Source organism: Rhamphochromis longiceps, linkage group LG23 (genome assembly GCF_057381845.1).
Source record: "Rhamphochromis longiceps isolate RC_006_pf linkage group LG23, R_longiceps_female_GT1.1, whole genome shotgun sequence".
Classification (NCBI taxonomy): Eukaryota; Metazoa; Chordata; class Actinopteri; order Cichliformes; family Cichlidae; genus Rhamphochromis; species Rhamphochromis longiceps.
In genome coordinates this window covers 7,386,583-7,402,213 of record NC_140578.1, presented here as the reverse complement: position 1 = coordinate 7,402,213, position 15,631 = coordinate 7,386,583, and the positions used below count along the sequence as shown (strand labels likewise).

Sequence of the window (15,631 nt, the reverse complement as noted above, 5' to 3'; positions counted from 1 at the left end):
GGACTGACCACCGTTGCGGATAAACTGCTCCTAGCGGTTACTCACGGTAACAGGCGCAAAACAACCGAAGCGCTTTTGAGTTGAGACTATTAAAAATCTTTGTTCTTGGACAGACAAAATAAAGAGAATATGTTCCAGTATATAGTGCTAGAGTTTTTTTTTTTAATTTTCAATAAAGTGTTTATTTTAAAAGATGAACAAAAATATAATATTGCAACAATTAAAGTTCAAATGTTAATTAAAATATTGATATTTGTTTTTCATGTGAAAAATGTGTCGAAACCTTATATATATTTGTCCAGTCTCCATACAGAGACAAAGACGGGAAGTCTGTAATTCGTGATTTTAATCCTTTTTAACTTCAGGAAATTTCTGTTTCCAGACGATTTTATGTTTAATACAAAAAAAAATCTTATAATATAACATAATGTAATATAATATGTTGGTGAGCGAACACTATTTGTTGTCCAATTTGAGAAGCTCGAGCCTTGTGTTTTTTTGTGTATTTTCATCGTATTCCCGTTTCCTCTTTTTTCACATTGTTGTTTTGTCCTAGATTCCTTTCGATGCCGTTCTTGTCCGGGCAAATGGCTATATAAATAAATATTGCTTGCTTGTTGCGTATGTTTAACAATAGGAGTAGAAAGAAATCCGAAACTCATACCAGGTATTGAGTATTGATGAATCATACGTATGCTGCCATCTAGTGGTGAACTCCACATTTTGCATTTAGGAATAAAGAAGAAAAACCCATACTAGTAATTACTCACGAAATATGAGTAATATATATATATATACACACACACACACACACACGTGGGGCAAAAAAGTATTTAGTCAGCCACCGGCTGTGCAAGTTCCCCCACTTAAAATGATGACAGAGGTCAGTAATTTGCACCAGAGGTACACTCGAACTGTGAGAGACAGAATGTGAAAAAAAAAATCCATGAATCCACATGGTAGGATTTGTAAAGAATTTATTCGTAAATCAGGGTGGAAAATAAGTATTTGGTCAATAACAAAAATACAACTCAATACTTTGTAACATAACCTTTGTTGGCAATAACAGAGGTCAAACGTTTACTATAGGTCTTTACCAGGTTTGCACACACAGTAGCTGGTATTTTGGCCCATTCCTCCATGCAGATCTTCTCGAGAGCAGTGATGTTTTGGGGCTGTCACTGAGCAACACAGACTTTCAACTCCCGCCACAGATTTTCTATGGGGTTGAGGTCTGGAGACTGGCTAGGCCACTCCAGGACTTTCAAATGCTTCTTACGGAGCCACTCCTTTGTTGCCCGGGCGGTGTGTTTTGGATCATTGTCATGTTGGAAGACCCAGCCTCGTTTCATCTTCAAAGTTCTCACTGATGGAAGGAGGTTTTGGCTCAAAATCTCACCATACATGGCCCCATTCATTCTGTCCTTAACACGGATCAGTCGTCCTGTCCCCTTGGCAGAAAAACAGCCCCATAGCATGATGTTTCCACCCCCATGCTTCACAGTAGGTATGGTGTTCTTGGGATGCAACTCAGTATTCTTCTTCCTCCAAACACGACGAGTTGAGTTTATACCAAAAAGTTCTACTTTGGTTTCATCTGACCACATGACATTCTCCCAATCCTCTGCTCTATCATCCATGTGCTCTCTGGCAAACTTCAGACGGGCCTGGACATGCACTGGCTTCAGCAGCGGAACACGTCTGGCACTGCGGGATTTGATTCCCTGCCGTTGTAGTGTGTTACTGATGGTGACCTTTGTTACTTTGGTCCCAGCTCTCTGCAGGTCATTCACCAGGTCCCCCCGTGTGGTTCTGGGATCTTTGCTCACCGTTCTCATGATAATTTTGACCCCACGGGATGAGATCTTGCGTGGAGCCTCAGATCGAGGGAGATTATCAGTGGTCTTGTATGTCTTCCATTTTCTGATGATTGCTCCCACAGTTGATTTTTTCACACCAAGCTGCTTGCCTATTGTAGATTCACTCTTCCCAGTCTGCTGCAGGTCTACAATACTTTTCCTGGTGTCCTTCGAAAGCTCTTTGGTCTTGGCCATGGCGGAGTTTGGAGTCTGACTGTTTGAGGCTGTGGACAGGTGTCTTTTATACAGATGATGAGTTCAAACAGGTGCTATTCATACAGGTAACAAGTGGGGGACAGAAAAGCTTCTTACAGAAGACGTTACAGGTCTGTGAGAGCCAGAGATTTTCCTTGTTTGATGTGACCAAATACTTATTTTCCACCCTGATTTACGAATAAATTCTTTACAAATCCTACCATGTGAATTCATGGATTTTTTTTCACATTCTGTCTCTCACAGTTGAAGTGTACCTCTGGTGCAAATTACTGACCTCTGTCATCATTTTAAGTGGGGGAACTTGCACAATCGGTGGCTGACTAAATACTTTTTTGCCCCACTGTATATATATATACACACATCTATATATTTAGACCGTGAGGGTTAGTATTTGACTGGGCTACTAAACTCAACATAACACCCTGTTGGTTGCTCCGTGCAGGGTAGGTGGGAGAGTGCGCCTGGTTCTTGGAGGGATAATTCGCGTGCGTGCGCGCGTTTTCCGCCGTTGGTGGTTCTTCACTCTGAAGTGCCCCGCCCCCCCCCCCTCTTCCCCGCCCCCCGTGCGCTGCACAGGCCAGGCAGGCAGTTCTCCCACCTCACCGAGCGAGCCAAGCCGTCGGTAACGGAGAAGATGGCAGAGAGGCAACAACAGAAACACGAAGGCAGGGTAAAGATCGGCCATTACATCCTCGGCGACACGCTCGGAGTGGGGACATTCGGCAAAGTGAAGAGTTAAGTCCTGTTTCTGTGTCATGCCAGGCTTCATGTGTACGTTTGTGCCTTCAGTTGGAGTAGTTAATGCCAAGTAGTCGCTGTGCCCCCACTCCCCTACCACCCCTTTAACGCTTCGTGTTCAACTTGCTGGTGGTCAGTGAAGCAGTTGGCGTAGTTGAGCGGTTTAACCACGGCAACAGACTGGATTTTAAACGTACTGTAGTCTGAGAATCTGACCGCTTCAAAGTCAAATTCTTTCACCGAAGCCCCCTTCAGTAGCTGCTGTTATCAGCTATGGCAGGTGATAAAACCTGGATGCATAGAGATGCACAGTCACACTCGCATTATTATGGTATATCGTTAAGTAATAAGGACTGTGCGGTGGTGGCTGTCCTTTGCCCTGTCTGGCGACAAAGGACGATTGAAGCTTACCGTTTGACCCACCGTGGGAACCTAACGTTGAACTGACATTAATTTTGCAAGCTAGTCCGATGTGTTATTCTCTGCTAGCCGGTGGTAGCTTGTTAAGTGCTTGTCAAGTCGAGCAAACCCTAAACAATCTTAAAGCTTCAATAGGATGCGTATAACAGATTATTATTAGGGTAGCCTTCGCTAGTTCTCTGACACTCAGCATGACCTTGTGAGCTTTAACTCTATGCTCACCCCGCCTGTTTCTTGCGTGTGCTGCTAAAAACATTTGCTACCATGGCTATTTCTGAACATCATCATCAAGGAAAAGGATTTTGCTCACACTCCCAAACCACTAGGAGAAAATCTGTGTAAAGTCATGTGTGAAAGAATAAAAAATGACTGTGTGTGTGTGTATGTAATGCTTGCTCGTTTCAGGTTACTGCTTGTGTGTTAGTTGTGGAGCAGTTCATGCCCCAGTTCGTATCTGACTCTGAGTTTCGTGTGCAGTGTTTGGCAGCTGCAATAACAGCTTGGTTTCAGAGCCTCCAAGATAGCTCCAACACTATAAACAAACGCATGGAAAGAAAATAGGGGTTACAAAAGAGAGCAAAAGCTCAATATAACAAACGCAGTTCATTCACTACTTTGTGCAAGCTTCCTACGCAACAGGACTCCAAATCAAAGTGTAACCCTTTTAATCCACACCAAGCTGCTTATGTAGTAGGTTATGTGATTTATTTATTTTTTATTAATTTTTTTAGCCTCTGTGGTCTGTCTCTTTCATGTCTGTATTCTGTTGTTTTTAGTTGGCGAGCATCAGTTGACAGGCCATAAAGTGGCTGTGAAGATCCTGAACAGACAGAAGATCCGTAGTCTCGATGTTGTGGGGAAGATCAAACGAGAGATCCAGAATCTTAAGCTGTTCAGACACCCACACATCATCAAGCTGTAAGTACAGAAAGACGACACATCCGTCTGTCAGATTTAAGACTCAGACTCAGTGAAGACTGACAAGCTTTGCAGAGAGATAACTGGGCTCTCTTTTATTATTGCTTGTTGTAACGTGGGTTCTTTGCTGTGTGTTGTGGCATGCTTTGCTTGTTTACATGTGTTTCCTAGAGCTGTACTCTACTGAGCATACCCACAAGGGTCACAGGAGGTAAAACACACAAACATACCAGTGCATGCACACAAGCTTGGAGCTAGATAAAGAAATGTGCTCTGGCTAGGACAAATCTCCAGTTAATATGCTGGATATTGTTGTAATGAAGGAGCATGTCTAAATCCCTCTCTCCTCATGGATTTTTCTGTGACTTTGTTGTCCTTCTTTCTCTTTCCTTCTATCTCCCTGGCCTCTTTCCCCTTGTTAGTCCATGTCTGTCCGTCCCTCTCAACATTGTTTGTGATATTTTTAGTCTAGGGTTATGGTTAGTCCACTGTAAAACTCTAAGCAATGGCAGATATGCGAGTTGTCAGGTCATAAGCTGGAGTGCTGTGGAAGTCAGTGTCAGAGACGTATACAGTAATAAACACATGCACACTGTGTACACTTCTTGTACAGACGTGGAAGCAGTTTAACATACTGACCATGACTATAAAAGCTGCCACACTCTCAACTGTTAGAAGAAAAAAGTTATTTGTCTTAATGTTTCTCCTCCCATAGTCCCTGTGGTGTTAGGCTTCACCCAGCTTGACAGTATTGAAATAGATTGTGATAAAGTTTATATTCTACCACCGGCAACCATTCATGAAATTGTGCCTGCAATTTAACATACCTGACCTTTATGAAAGCAACCCAATATCACAGCCTTGCTGTGCCTTTGTTTCTGTGTACTAATGCTGTGTATTGTTTATGTAGACGATATAGGTTTAGACATTCCGGTTCACCCATCTGTGTCTTTGTTTTGAAAGAAAAGCACATTTGTTCTTATTTCCAGTAAATTAATCAGAAATGTCATGAATGACAAATATGACTGACTGGTGATTTTTTAATAGCAACAATGACTCCTGTGTCCTGTTGCACAAGTTACAAAAATGATCATGAGAAGAAACCTCTCCAAATATGATAGCACATCTGATAACTGCTGTGTTGATTAAAGAAACAGTTCATTTGGTTAGCTGAGTTACTGGAACATCAACTCTTGCCTGCTCGATAACTGAAGATGCCATAGGAAGGTGTGTCCTACCCCCTACATAAAACCACAAAAACTTGAACCTAAATAGAAAGTGGAATGAGAGGCCTGCAACACAGAGCAAGGAAACAAATGCATCAGATACTCTATTTTGAGAAACAGACACCCCATGGGTCCTAAACTGGCAGCTTCACTAATTGGTAACCACAAAATACTATTTCTGGGATCAGCAGTGAAGAAGCAGCTCCCGGAGACCTCCCTTGTAGGCAGAGTTGCAAAGAAAAAGCCATATATCCTTCTGCTAATGTCTTTTGCCCATCATAATCTTTTCCTGATATACTCAAAAAACTGGACAAGCAATTCAATTAAAAACATGTAATTTCTAATTAACGATTCCATTACTGACTATGTCAGGTACAAGAGTTTTAATTATTTTAATGTTATTTTGATTAAAAATTAATCTACCTATAAAAAAGGGACATGTCTAAGTGATCTCACTTTTTAATTTTTGAGAATAAAAGGTGAAAATAGAAGATAGAAGGTGAAATCAACTAATAAATGTATTAAAAGTTCATTGTAATACAACATTTTTTTGTTGTTGTTGTTTTTGTTGTTGTTGTTGTTGTCAGGTACCAGGTCATAAGCACCCCGACAGATTTTTTCATGGTTATGGAGTATGTGTCGGGAGGTGAGCTGTTTGATTACATCTGCAAGAATGGACGGGTAAGATGACATTCTTCTATTATCTTGCTGGTAGATTTCAGCCTGGCTGAGTACAGTGGTCAATGAATCATCAGAAATTCTTTTATTATCCAGTGGCATGGTTAGCTGACTAAACAGAAGCCTGACTGGTTAAACAGTTCTGACAGTTTAAAAGCAATTGTTGCATATATTTGGTAAACATATCAAGCAAAAATCTGATGATGGTTTGTTTCCTGGGGTTGTGCAGTAATCCAAGTAGACTTGCTGTTAAAAATAGCTGAGTGTATTTATACTTAACTTTGTGTTGACTGTATTTTTTCACATTATTTAAATCCACATCCTTCACATTATATATATTATAAACTGTATGGTCTTGCTTTAGCTTTAAATATATCTTCTTACTACTGTCATTTTGAGTAGGTATCTATATTTTAATTAACTTATAATGTACATTTAAACTATGTTCCTAAACATGTGCACTGTTTTCAAGTGCAACTTACAACGTCTCTCCTTGTTTTGTCATGTATACATTACATCGTATTACACTGTAATAGTGGATGCTCATGTTAAACATGGGCAAACTTTAAAAAACTTAGATGAAGTCAATTTATGTGAAAGTAATTCCTTTGAGCCAAAGTTTCATGCTTTAGATTCGTCTAAACATTTAATTTCAGGCAGTTTTTTCTGCCCTTAGCTCTGTGGGTGTCAATGAAAGCAGATGTCTCTAGAGCACAAAGCTCTACCTGTGAGCATAAAAAACATTTCTTAGATTTTCTGTTTACGAGGGGCAACCATCCATCCATCCATCCATCCATTCGCTTCCGCTTATCCTTTCCAGGGTCACGGGAGCCTATCCCAGCTGTCACAGGGCGAGAGGCAGGGTACACCCTGGACAGGTCGCCAGTCTGTCGCAGGGCCAACACACAGGGACAGACAAACATTCACGCTCACATTCATTCGCACATTCACACCTAGTGACAATTTGGATTTTCCAATTAACCTATCCCCACAAGCTGCATGTCTTTGGACGGTGGGAGGAAGCCGGAGTACCCGGAGGGAACCCACGCAAACACGGGGAGAACATGCAAACTCCACACAGAAAGACCCCGGCCTGGTGTTGGAATTGAACTCAGGACCTTCTTGCTGTGCGGCAACAGTGCTAACCACCGTGCCACCGTGCTGCCCGAGGGGCAACTTTCTTCTGATTGATTGAGGGGCAACCAATCAGAAGAAAGTTGGTTTAAAATGAGGGTAAAGATGGCTAAAATGGCTTGTTTCAGACATCATATTAACTGATAGGTTCCACAGGCCTAGTATGACATAAATATGGTTTATTTTGAACTGCGAGTCACGAAAAGCTGCCCTAGTAAAGTCTAGTAAAGCCATTCATAGTTTTCTATTGATGTTTATGAACTTCACCTTTTGAAATTGAAGTAGCGTGACTCTTAATGGACTGCATGGTTATGCATTAGTCCCACACAGCACCTACACACAGCTTTGCAGAACGTTGCATGTCTTACCTGGTTATGTCGCCAGGGTCAGAAACATCCAGAATGTGCACTACTTCTACTCTTGTACATGTTTGTGCTATTGTTGGTCCTTTAGTCCTGCTTCTGCCAAGGAGAGCGAGCCAAAGTCACTCATTATAGTGAAGTGAAACTAGTGTTAAAAGCAATGAAACTGTCCACTGTCTTTGCTTTTATTGCTGTTTTTTTTAATCTTTTGATCTTTTTTGTGCTTCTTTCTCTTTTCATGAACTCTGTTGTCACTACCTTTTGTGTTAAAGCCCATTATCCACTAGTCCGTAGGCAGCGTTCTACAGTTTAGAAAACCAGACTATTTAAAATCACTAGCTTTTTACATTTAGCATCCACAAAGCTAGCTATTCCCTCAGGTCATTAAGGGCAATTAAAAGAGATAAATGGGCTAATTATTATTGATCTTAAATTAATTACATGCGTAGAAAACACAGTCTGAAATGTTTTCCATTTCTAATAAATCAGTAAATGAATGTTTTCCATAATAACTCTAAATGTTAGTGCTTTTTTTTTTTTGCACTGGCTCAACAAAATCTGCTAGAAATGTTTTTAAAGTTGGGTCCTGTTGCAACTGACCCAGTTGCATACTTGTAGATCAGAGGGAACATCATCACTCAGATCAGTCAAGTCCATTCATTTTGTGTCTTTCAGGTGGAGGACACTGAAGCACGCCGCCTTTTCCAGCAGATTATCTCAGCTGTAGACTACTGTCACCGGCACATGGTGGTTCACAGAGACCTCAAACCTGAGAATGTCCTATTGGATGCCAATAAGAATGCCAAGATAGCAGACTTTGGTAAGAAAACAGTTATAGCTAGAGGGGGAGACATAAAAACAAGCTTGACAATAGAATCTTTTGTAAATTCATGATAAGAGGACAGATAAAATACTGAGGTTTGTTTAGGGTGACAGAGTAAAATTACATAGTTTAAATAAAGCCAAGTGACAGCTGTTTATGATTCAACACATGCAGTAACTTTGTTAACTTGAAGAAAAATGTGAAATATAATTGTGCACCTTTTAGCTTTATTAAATGATAAGGAAAATTTCACTTGAGAATGCCTCTTATCAGTTAAGGCCTTAATTTTTGCAATTTAAGTTAAAAATCCTGATGTAATATGACCATGAAAGAGAGAAATATTTCAAAAACACACAAGGGCCCTTATGCGCAGCAGGGCGTGTGGGGTGGAGAGACATCCCTTAGCAACGGCAAGGTTTCATATCAAGTCTGGCAGGAAGCCTTGAGGCCCAGTGTCATCTGATAGGGAAGGAATCAAGGGGGGGTGTGGCAGTGGAGTACAGCAGGAGAAGTGTTTTGGCTGAGAGCAAAAAATACTGGCAAGCAGAGCAAGGGAGTGTTAAGGGACCAGGGATAAAAGATAAAGGGAAGGTCAGCACAACACAAAGGGTCTGACGTTTAATGTTTGGCAGAGACCCTGGTAGGCAGAGAGAGGCTCATCCAATTAAACGAGCTGTGTGTTTAGAGCTTAGTGTCTTGGAGAGTAAAGAAGGATAAAGGTCTCAGTAGTGTCCGCAGTGTGTAACTCCCTGTTGGGCTATGTTCAAATTTAACCTGCAGACAGGTGACAGATTAGGGGAAAAACCTGAACCCTTGACCCGTGCGAGGAGGGGTGCTGGAGATCTGTTGTGTTGTTGGGATCTTTTTGCTGGCAGGGTTTGACTAGCCCTTCTGTTCTTTTAGAGGAAAGGGTCACTAGAAATCAATGCCTTATTACTTCATCCTGGGATGAAACATTTCTATCCTGACTCCTAGAGTTGTCGCTTTAAGGATTACAGTACCCTGTTTATAGGCCATTAGTGGTCACTGACTGGATTCATGAGGATGGAAAACATAGTCATATACTGTGCTGTTTTGGGTCTTTCTGTGTGAAGTTTTGCCTCCAGAGACATGATTGTCGGTTAATTTGTGATTCTAAATTGGCAATAGGGGTGAGTATGACTAGTCTTTCTCGTTGTGCCAGCTCTGTGCTGGACTGGCACTCTGTCACAGACATGACAGATAGACAGTGATAGGTTTCACTCCCTTGAAACCCTAAGTTGAATGGAAAGAAGAAAATATATCTGTCCATTATTAGAAATTAAGAAAATTGATAGAATGATATAGGTTCACTGCTCTCCACCCCCCATCTCCACCAAATGATGAAATATCTTTTGAGGGTACTTGAACACCTTAAAAGAGTTCTAAAGCTGAAGCTGTTCTGGTGGCAGCTGGTCGCTCATCTCCATACTAAGATGCTTTGTTGTTGTTATGCTTGTTACTGTAAGAATAAAGACGGAGAGATATTAATGTTCTCTTGCCATTTAACTGGGATTGTCCGACAGGACTGTCAAACATGATGTCAGATGGAGAATTCCTACGAACTAGCTGTGGCTCACCCAATTATGCAGCTCCAGAGGTCATCTCAGGAAGGTTTGTACGTCTATTTTTTGTGTGTGATCATACAACCAACTATTTTTTTAACTGCCTCATGGGATAAGTCATAAACAAACCGTTTAACCATTAACCTATAAATCACTGTGGAAAAAAAGCGTTTCTGGTGGTTAAGCATCTGGCTTTTTTTTTTTTTTTTTTTTTTTTTAACTGTCACATCCTTTCATCTCTCTGTTAGACTCTATGCAGGCCCAGAAGTTGACATCTGGAGCTGTGGTGTGATTCTGTATGCCCTGCTGTGTGGCACCCTGCCCTTTGATGATGAGCATGTCCCCACACTGTTTAAGAAGATCAGAGGAGGTGTCTTTTACATCCCAGAGTATCTGACCCGCTCTGTGGCCTCGTTGCTGATGCTCATGCTGCAGGTGGATCCTTTGAAGAGAGCCACCATCAAAGACATCAGGTACTGACCCCACTGTCTTGAATCCAGAGGCCTCCTTTAGCTATATTGTTAACACTTTTTTATTAATATTATACTGTATGTTTCTCTTCATATATCTTTTTTTTTTTTCTTTAAAAAAAGAGTTCTTTAACTAATGTTGCCACAAAAGAAAATGCCATAGCTTTATAACTCAAGTTATAGCTTTATTTTCTTTCCTCAATATGTCAAATATTTAGTTCCCTGTCCACTCTTTTATAACTGTTAGCTCTGTAATGTGGCACAGGATTATTTTATTACAGACTCCTCTGTTTGATAATCCAGCTTGAAGCAAGCTAAAAGTCATACCTTGCGTGTCTGATAATGTCAGTATTGAGTTTGGGATGAAGCGTTTGAGTTGATCAATGTTTTTTGATAGGGAACATGAATGGTTTAAGCAGGACCTACCAGGCTACCTTTTCCCAGAGGATCCATCATATGATGCGACTGTTCTGGATGAAGAGGCTGTCAGGGAAGTGTGCGAAAAGTTTGAATGCACTGAATCTGAGGTTGTGACCAGCCTGTACAGTGGAGACCCACAGGTGCTCATTGTCTTTGTTCTAGTACATGTTTTCTATGTTTGATAAACTTAACCTGATATATTATGAAAGCTGTAAACAACGTTTGTAGGTTTCAGTAGTATAATGGTCTGTTGGGAGTGAATTATCTTATTGGTCTTCACTTTATTTTTCGTCATCCTTCTGTTTACGCAGGATCAGTTATCCGTAGCCTATCACCTCATCATAGATAACAGGCGCATCATGACCCAGGCCAGTGAATTCTATTTGGCGTCCAGTCCTCCACAGGGCTCCTTTATAGAGGAGGGAATGCCGTTGCCCCCTGGAGTTAAACCTCACCCAGAGAGGATGCCTCCGCTCTTGGCTGACAGCCCAAAGTCGCGTTGTCCTCTGGATGCTCTCAACACCACTCGGCCTAAACCACTGGCAGTGAAGAAGGCTAAGTGGCACCTGGGTATCAGGAGTCAGAGCAGACCCTATGATATCATGGCTGAGGTGTACAGAGCTATGAAGCAGCTAAACTTTGACTGGAAGGTGCTTATACATACATAAAGCACATCACTGCAAAGAACCCCACACAAACAGAGTCTCTGTTTTGGCTGTTTTTAAAATATTTATTTATATATTTATTGACTCTTTTGTGTGTGTGTGTGTGTGTGTGTGTGTGTGTGTGTGTGTGTGTGTGTGTGTGTGTGTGTGTGTGTGTGTGTGTGTGTGTGTGTGTGTGTGTGTGTGTGTGTGTGTGTGTGTGTGTGTGTCAGGTGGTGAACCCATACCATTTGCGAGTTCGAAGGAAGAATCCAGTGACAGGCAACTTGGTGAAAATGAGCCTGCAGCTCTATCAAGTGGACAACAGATCCTACCTCCTTGACTTCAAGAGCATTGATGGTTAGTAACACATTAAGCAGGTTTCACAATCTAGTCACAATCAATACATGACTAATTTAAAACCAAAATAAAATACACATTTTCCAAATCATAAAACATGCGTGGCCTTTGTGCAGGTGTAAAGCTGCTGATGTTTGTCCTTAATTTTGTCATTCTAAAGTTGAGCTGAAATGAATAAAGGCGTGAACTGCACTTCACAAGGTTGTCTAAGAAAATTGCAGCTGTAGTCACAAAACATAAAAAAAAGAAAAAAGTTGTTTTATGAAAAAGCTCCTTTTTCATGTTAAAGCGTTGAGAGTGGGTTCAGCAATCCTACAGCCTGAGGAAAGAAACCGTTTTGAAGTGTGTTGGTACTAATGTATTACTTGCAAGATGTCTTTTAGTATCCTTTCTGCGTAGACACCTCACCTCACCGGTGCCTTTGATGCTCAGTAGATGGGTGTCTGTGATCTATTATTTACATTTAGACCATTTAAATCATCCACTGCAGAGATTTCTGGTCTTGGATTGTGCATATAATATTAACTCTTTTTGTCAATAATGAGATTAAATCTTCTTCTGAGGATACGTAACTATATTTAAAAAAATTTAACAGATTTAATATCACGTCATTTGAAGCCTAAAATATTTTAAAAGGCTATAAGAAACTTCATACATCCAATAGATGACATTATTATTTAGATGACAGATATATATTTTTATGGTTATGCAAATCAGGTGAATGAGTCATCTTGTACTTGCTTTAGCACAGAATTGCACTTCAGGAAGAGAGGACCACTACTTATTAAAAAATGCATTGACATCGTTTTTAAGACAAAATGTACCATTAGCTTTGTGTCTTTTGTTTTAAATGACCTCTTTTAGCATTTAGCACTGGTTCGAAATAGCTGGACTGATTTGTGTACTGTCTCACAGATATTTCTCACAAAGTTTAATAAAACAAAAGTTAACGTAGTAGTTACTTTATGAATGACTACTAATATTTGCTGTTGCTGTGCTTCTAGATGACATCATCGAGGCAGTGGGCTTTAAATCGGGCTCATCCACTCCTCAGAGGTCAGGTTCCACAGCCGGTCTCCACAGGCCCAGACTGAGCATTGACTCGGCAACCCCAGCGATTGATCTGCCCCAGCTCAGCTCCTCTCTCCCGGGATCCCTGTCTGGTAGCTCCCATCTGCTCACCCCACGTCAGGGATCACACACCATGGACTTCTTTGAAATGTGTGCCAGTCTGATCACTACGCTAGCACGCTGAGCCCTGCTGACTTGCTTAGGTCACTGTAACCTGGATGTCAGTGGGGTTTTTAAGCTAATCACAGATCGAGGATGTAGGGAGTGTAGATGTTTGGAGTGACTTCTTCTTTCTGTCTCTTCTCCATCTGTTCTGTTTTACTGGATTGGGGGAAGCGATTGGAAATGTAAATGGCAAGGCAGGTGTGGCATTCGCCTCGGATGAAGAGAGAGAGAATGAGGGGGTAAAATAGTGGGGGTTATTATTTCTTGTTTTGACAGTCATTGGGTCAAAGTCTTGATGTCTTACACATCAGGCTGCAGCTGAGGGGAATCTATGAACTAGTGGAGGCCTGTAAAGTGAGAAGCGAGTGGTCAGAGTTCAGCAAAGCTCAAGCTCACTGTCACTTCTCCCACAAACATCTTCGGCTGATTATCAGTTGCTGAATTTCCTTCACCCACTGTACCACCGATCAAAGGTCAGTTTTGCATCTGGTCTTAAATCTTCACTGAGGCAAAGTTGTTAAACTCGACATTAAATCGTGTCAGAGAGAGTATCGCAAAATGTAAAATTCTATTTTTTTTTATTTATGTTGTTTATGAGGAAGATTTTGTTATCCTTGTATTATATTTATATTACAATCATTATGTAGCTGAAAAGTTTGACAGAGAAATACCAAATAAATTACTTTATACATCTTTAAGATTTATATTTTAGCGGTCAGACCCATATTTATTTTTAAGAGGCATTATAGTTTTTTAATTTAATTACTACTTCAACATAGTTTTACTTGATTTTGAATTGATTGTAGATGAGTAGCGAAGCTCTTTGAGACAGCGGGATAGTAGAATGATGCTCTGCATGACGCCGAGTATGTGTTGCATTGGTGTTGAAGACAGATGCAGACCATCTTACAAGAGTTTGGGTTTTTTTCGGGGGGATATCCAGATATATTTCAAAGCATTCAATCACCCTGCTATTTAAAGCAGTCTTTTATATGCAACACACCCAACAGATCCCTTTACATGCAAGTCCCTAATGAAGACACTTAGACACTTGCTTAGTTATCATAGGGGTGTTCAGTTCAGTCACATATGTAGTAAGCTGAATAAAGACAGGCATTATAGCTGTTTTTAGGTAAAAACTAACATTTTGTTTTATTATTATATTATTAAGCTTTTAAATTAGGCAGATACCCCTTAGAAATTGAGACAGATGCTTAATGTGAGATCTTAAAACTATTTTTATTGGCTGGTGTGGCCAGTTTTTTTTTTTCTAACTTGTTAAAATACTTAAGTAAGCCATTAAATTTCAAAACAGAATGACACTGAGGAGGGCAAAAAATAGATGTGAGACGGTGTGTATCTGTTGCACAAGTGTATAAGCCACATGAACTTTTCTACAGTTGCCTTAAACAATGCAACGCATTAATTGGTATGGAGTGTGTTGTGGAAGTTTTCCATACAAGTGTGTGTTTGTGAGCTCAGATAAGTATGGTACTTAACACTGGTGTGTTTAAAGGCTCTTCAGTATAATTGTGATGTCTGGGATGTCAGAGAGGTGACAGAATCAGAAAAGTGAGTGGCGAGAGACAAACCATGACGGTTCGGCGTGGTGCAGCTGTCTGAGCTGTTATCTGTTTCAATTAGTCATTGCTGTCCAGTCTGCACTGTAAAACTCATTTGCTGTGGCCGACAGTTTGCACACTTACTGTTTACTGCACTGCAAACTTTACTGTAACTGTTGTTGCTGGTTGCTATTGATGCACGCCACCGTTCTGTAATGTCCTGTCAGATTTCCATAGTGATGTTGTGTATTGCTATAGTCAGGCATAACATTATATCAAAATCATTTATGACTGAATGTAAATTGAATGCTGGTGCTGCTAATATAAATCCTTTTCTCTCTTTCTCTCACTATGTTCTTCTGGTTTTAAACCTGCTGTTTTGATGTGGGGATACTGGACCGTTGCCTTTCTACTGTTTGCAGTAAGACGTAGAAGTCAGTGGCACTGAGGCAGTTACTGTTCTGCAGAGTGGTGTCACAGAGATTTACAAAAGTGTAAATACAGCACTTAGAAATATACACTGATATAAATATGTGCAGTAAAAAAACGAAATAACTGAAACGACAGAAAAATATTAAATCTGCAGAAATCTTTCAAAATAAAGTTGTGGAACTTCTTCTCCAACACGTCAACCCTGTGAGATGAGCACAGACAAATGCACATTTGTCTAAAAAGTGCTGCCTTTTCGTTTCACATTGGATTCAAACACCACGCTTTCCCAGATCAATATCGGGTCGCTTTTCTCACCTGGTTCTACTTGGTAGTAGACCGAGGTCTGGTTGAACCAGTGAAAGCCACTTTCTGCTACCCTGAAACCCTTTATTTACATGTTCTGTGTATTTGTTCTGTCTGTAAGCTCATACACTGCTCATTGTTCTTTGTCAAGGAGAAATTGTGTTCCCTGCTCCAATATGCTGCTGCATATACACCTTTGTAAACACTAGTCCACAGCCTTTGTCAGCCATCTATTTTACACTATTGC

General features: G+C 40.6%; 1 protein-coding gene across 1 annotated transcript; it reads left to right on the top strand.

Moving 5' to 3' along the window:
• Positions 1-2,646: 2,646 nt before the first annotated feature.
• Positions 2,647-14,089, top strand: prkaa2 (protein kinase, AMP-activated, alpha 2 catalytic subunit). Its single transcript, XM_085398869.1, has 10 exons — positions 2,647-2,809; positions 4,010-4,151; positions 5,965-6,058; positions 8,227-8,371; positions 9,919-10,006; positions 10,206-10,430; positions 10,825-10,987; positions 11,159-11,497; positions 11,725-11,851; positions 12,856-14,089. The coding sequence occupies exons 1-10, from the start codon at positions 2,710-2,712 to the stop codon at positions 13,104-13,106; spliced, it is 1,674 nt and encodes a 557-aa protein (XP_085254995.1). The 5' UTR covers positions 2,647-2,709; the 3' UTR covers positions 13,107-14,089.
• Positions 14,090-15,631: the final 1,542 nt, after the last annotated feature.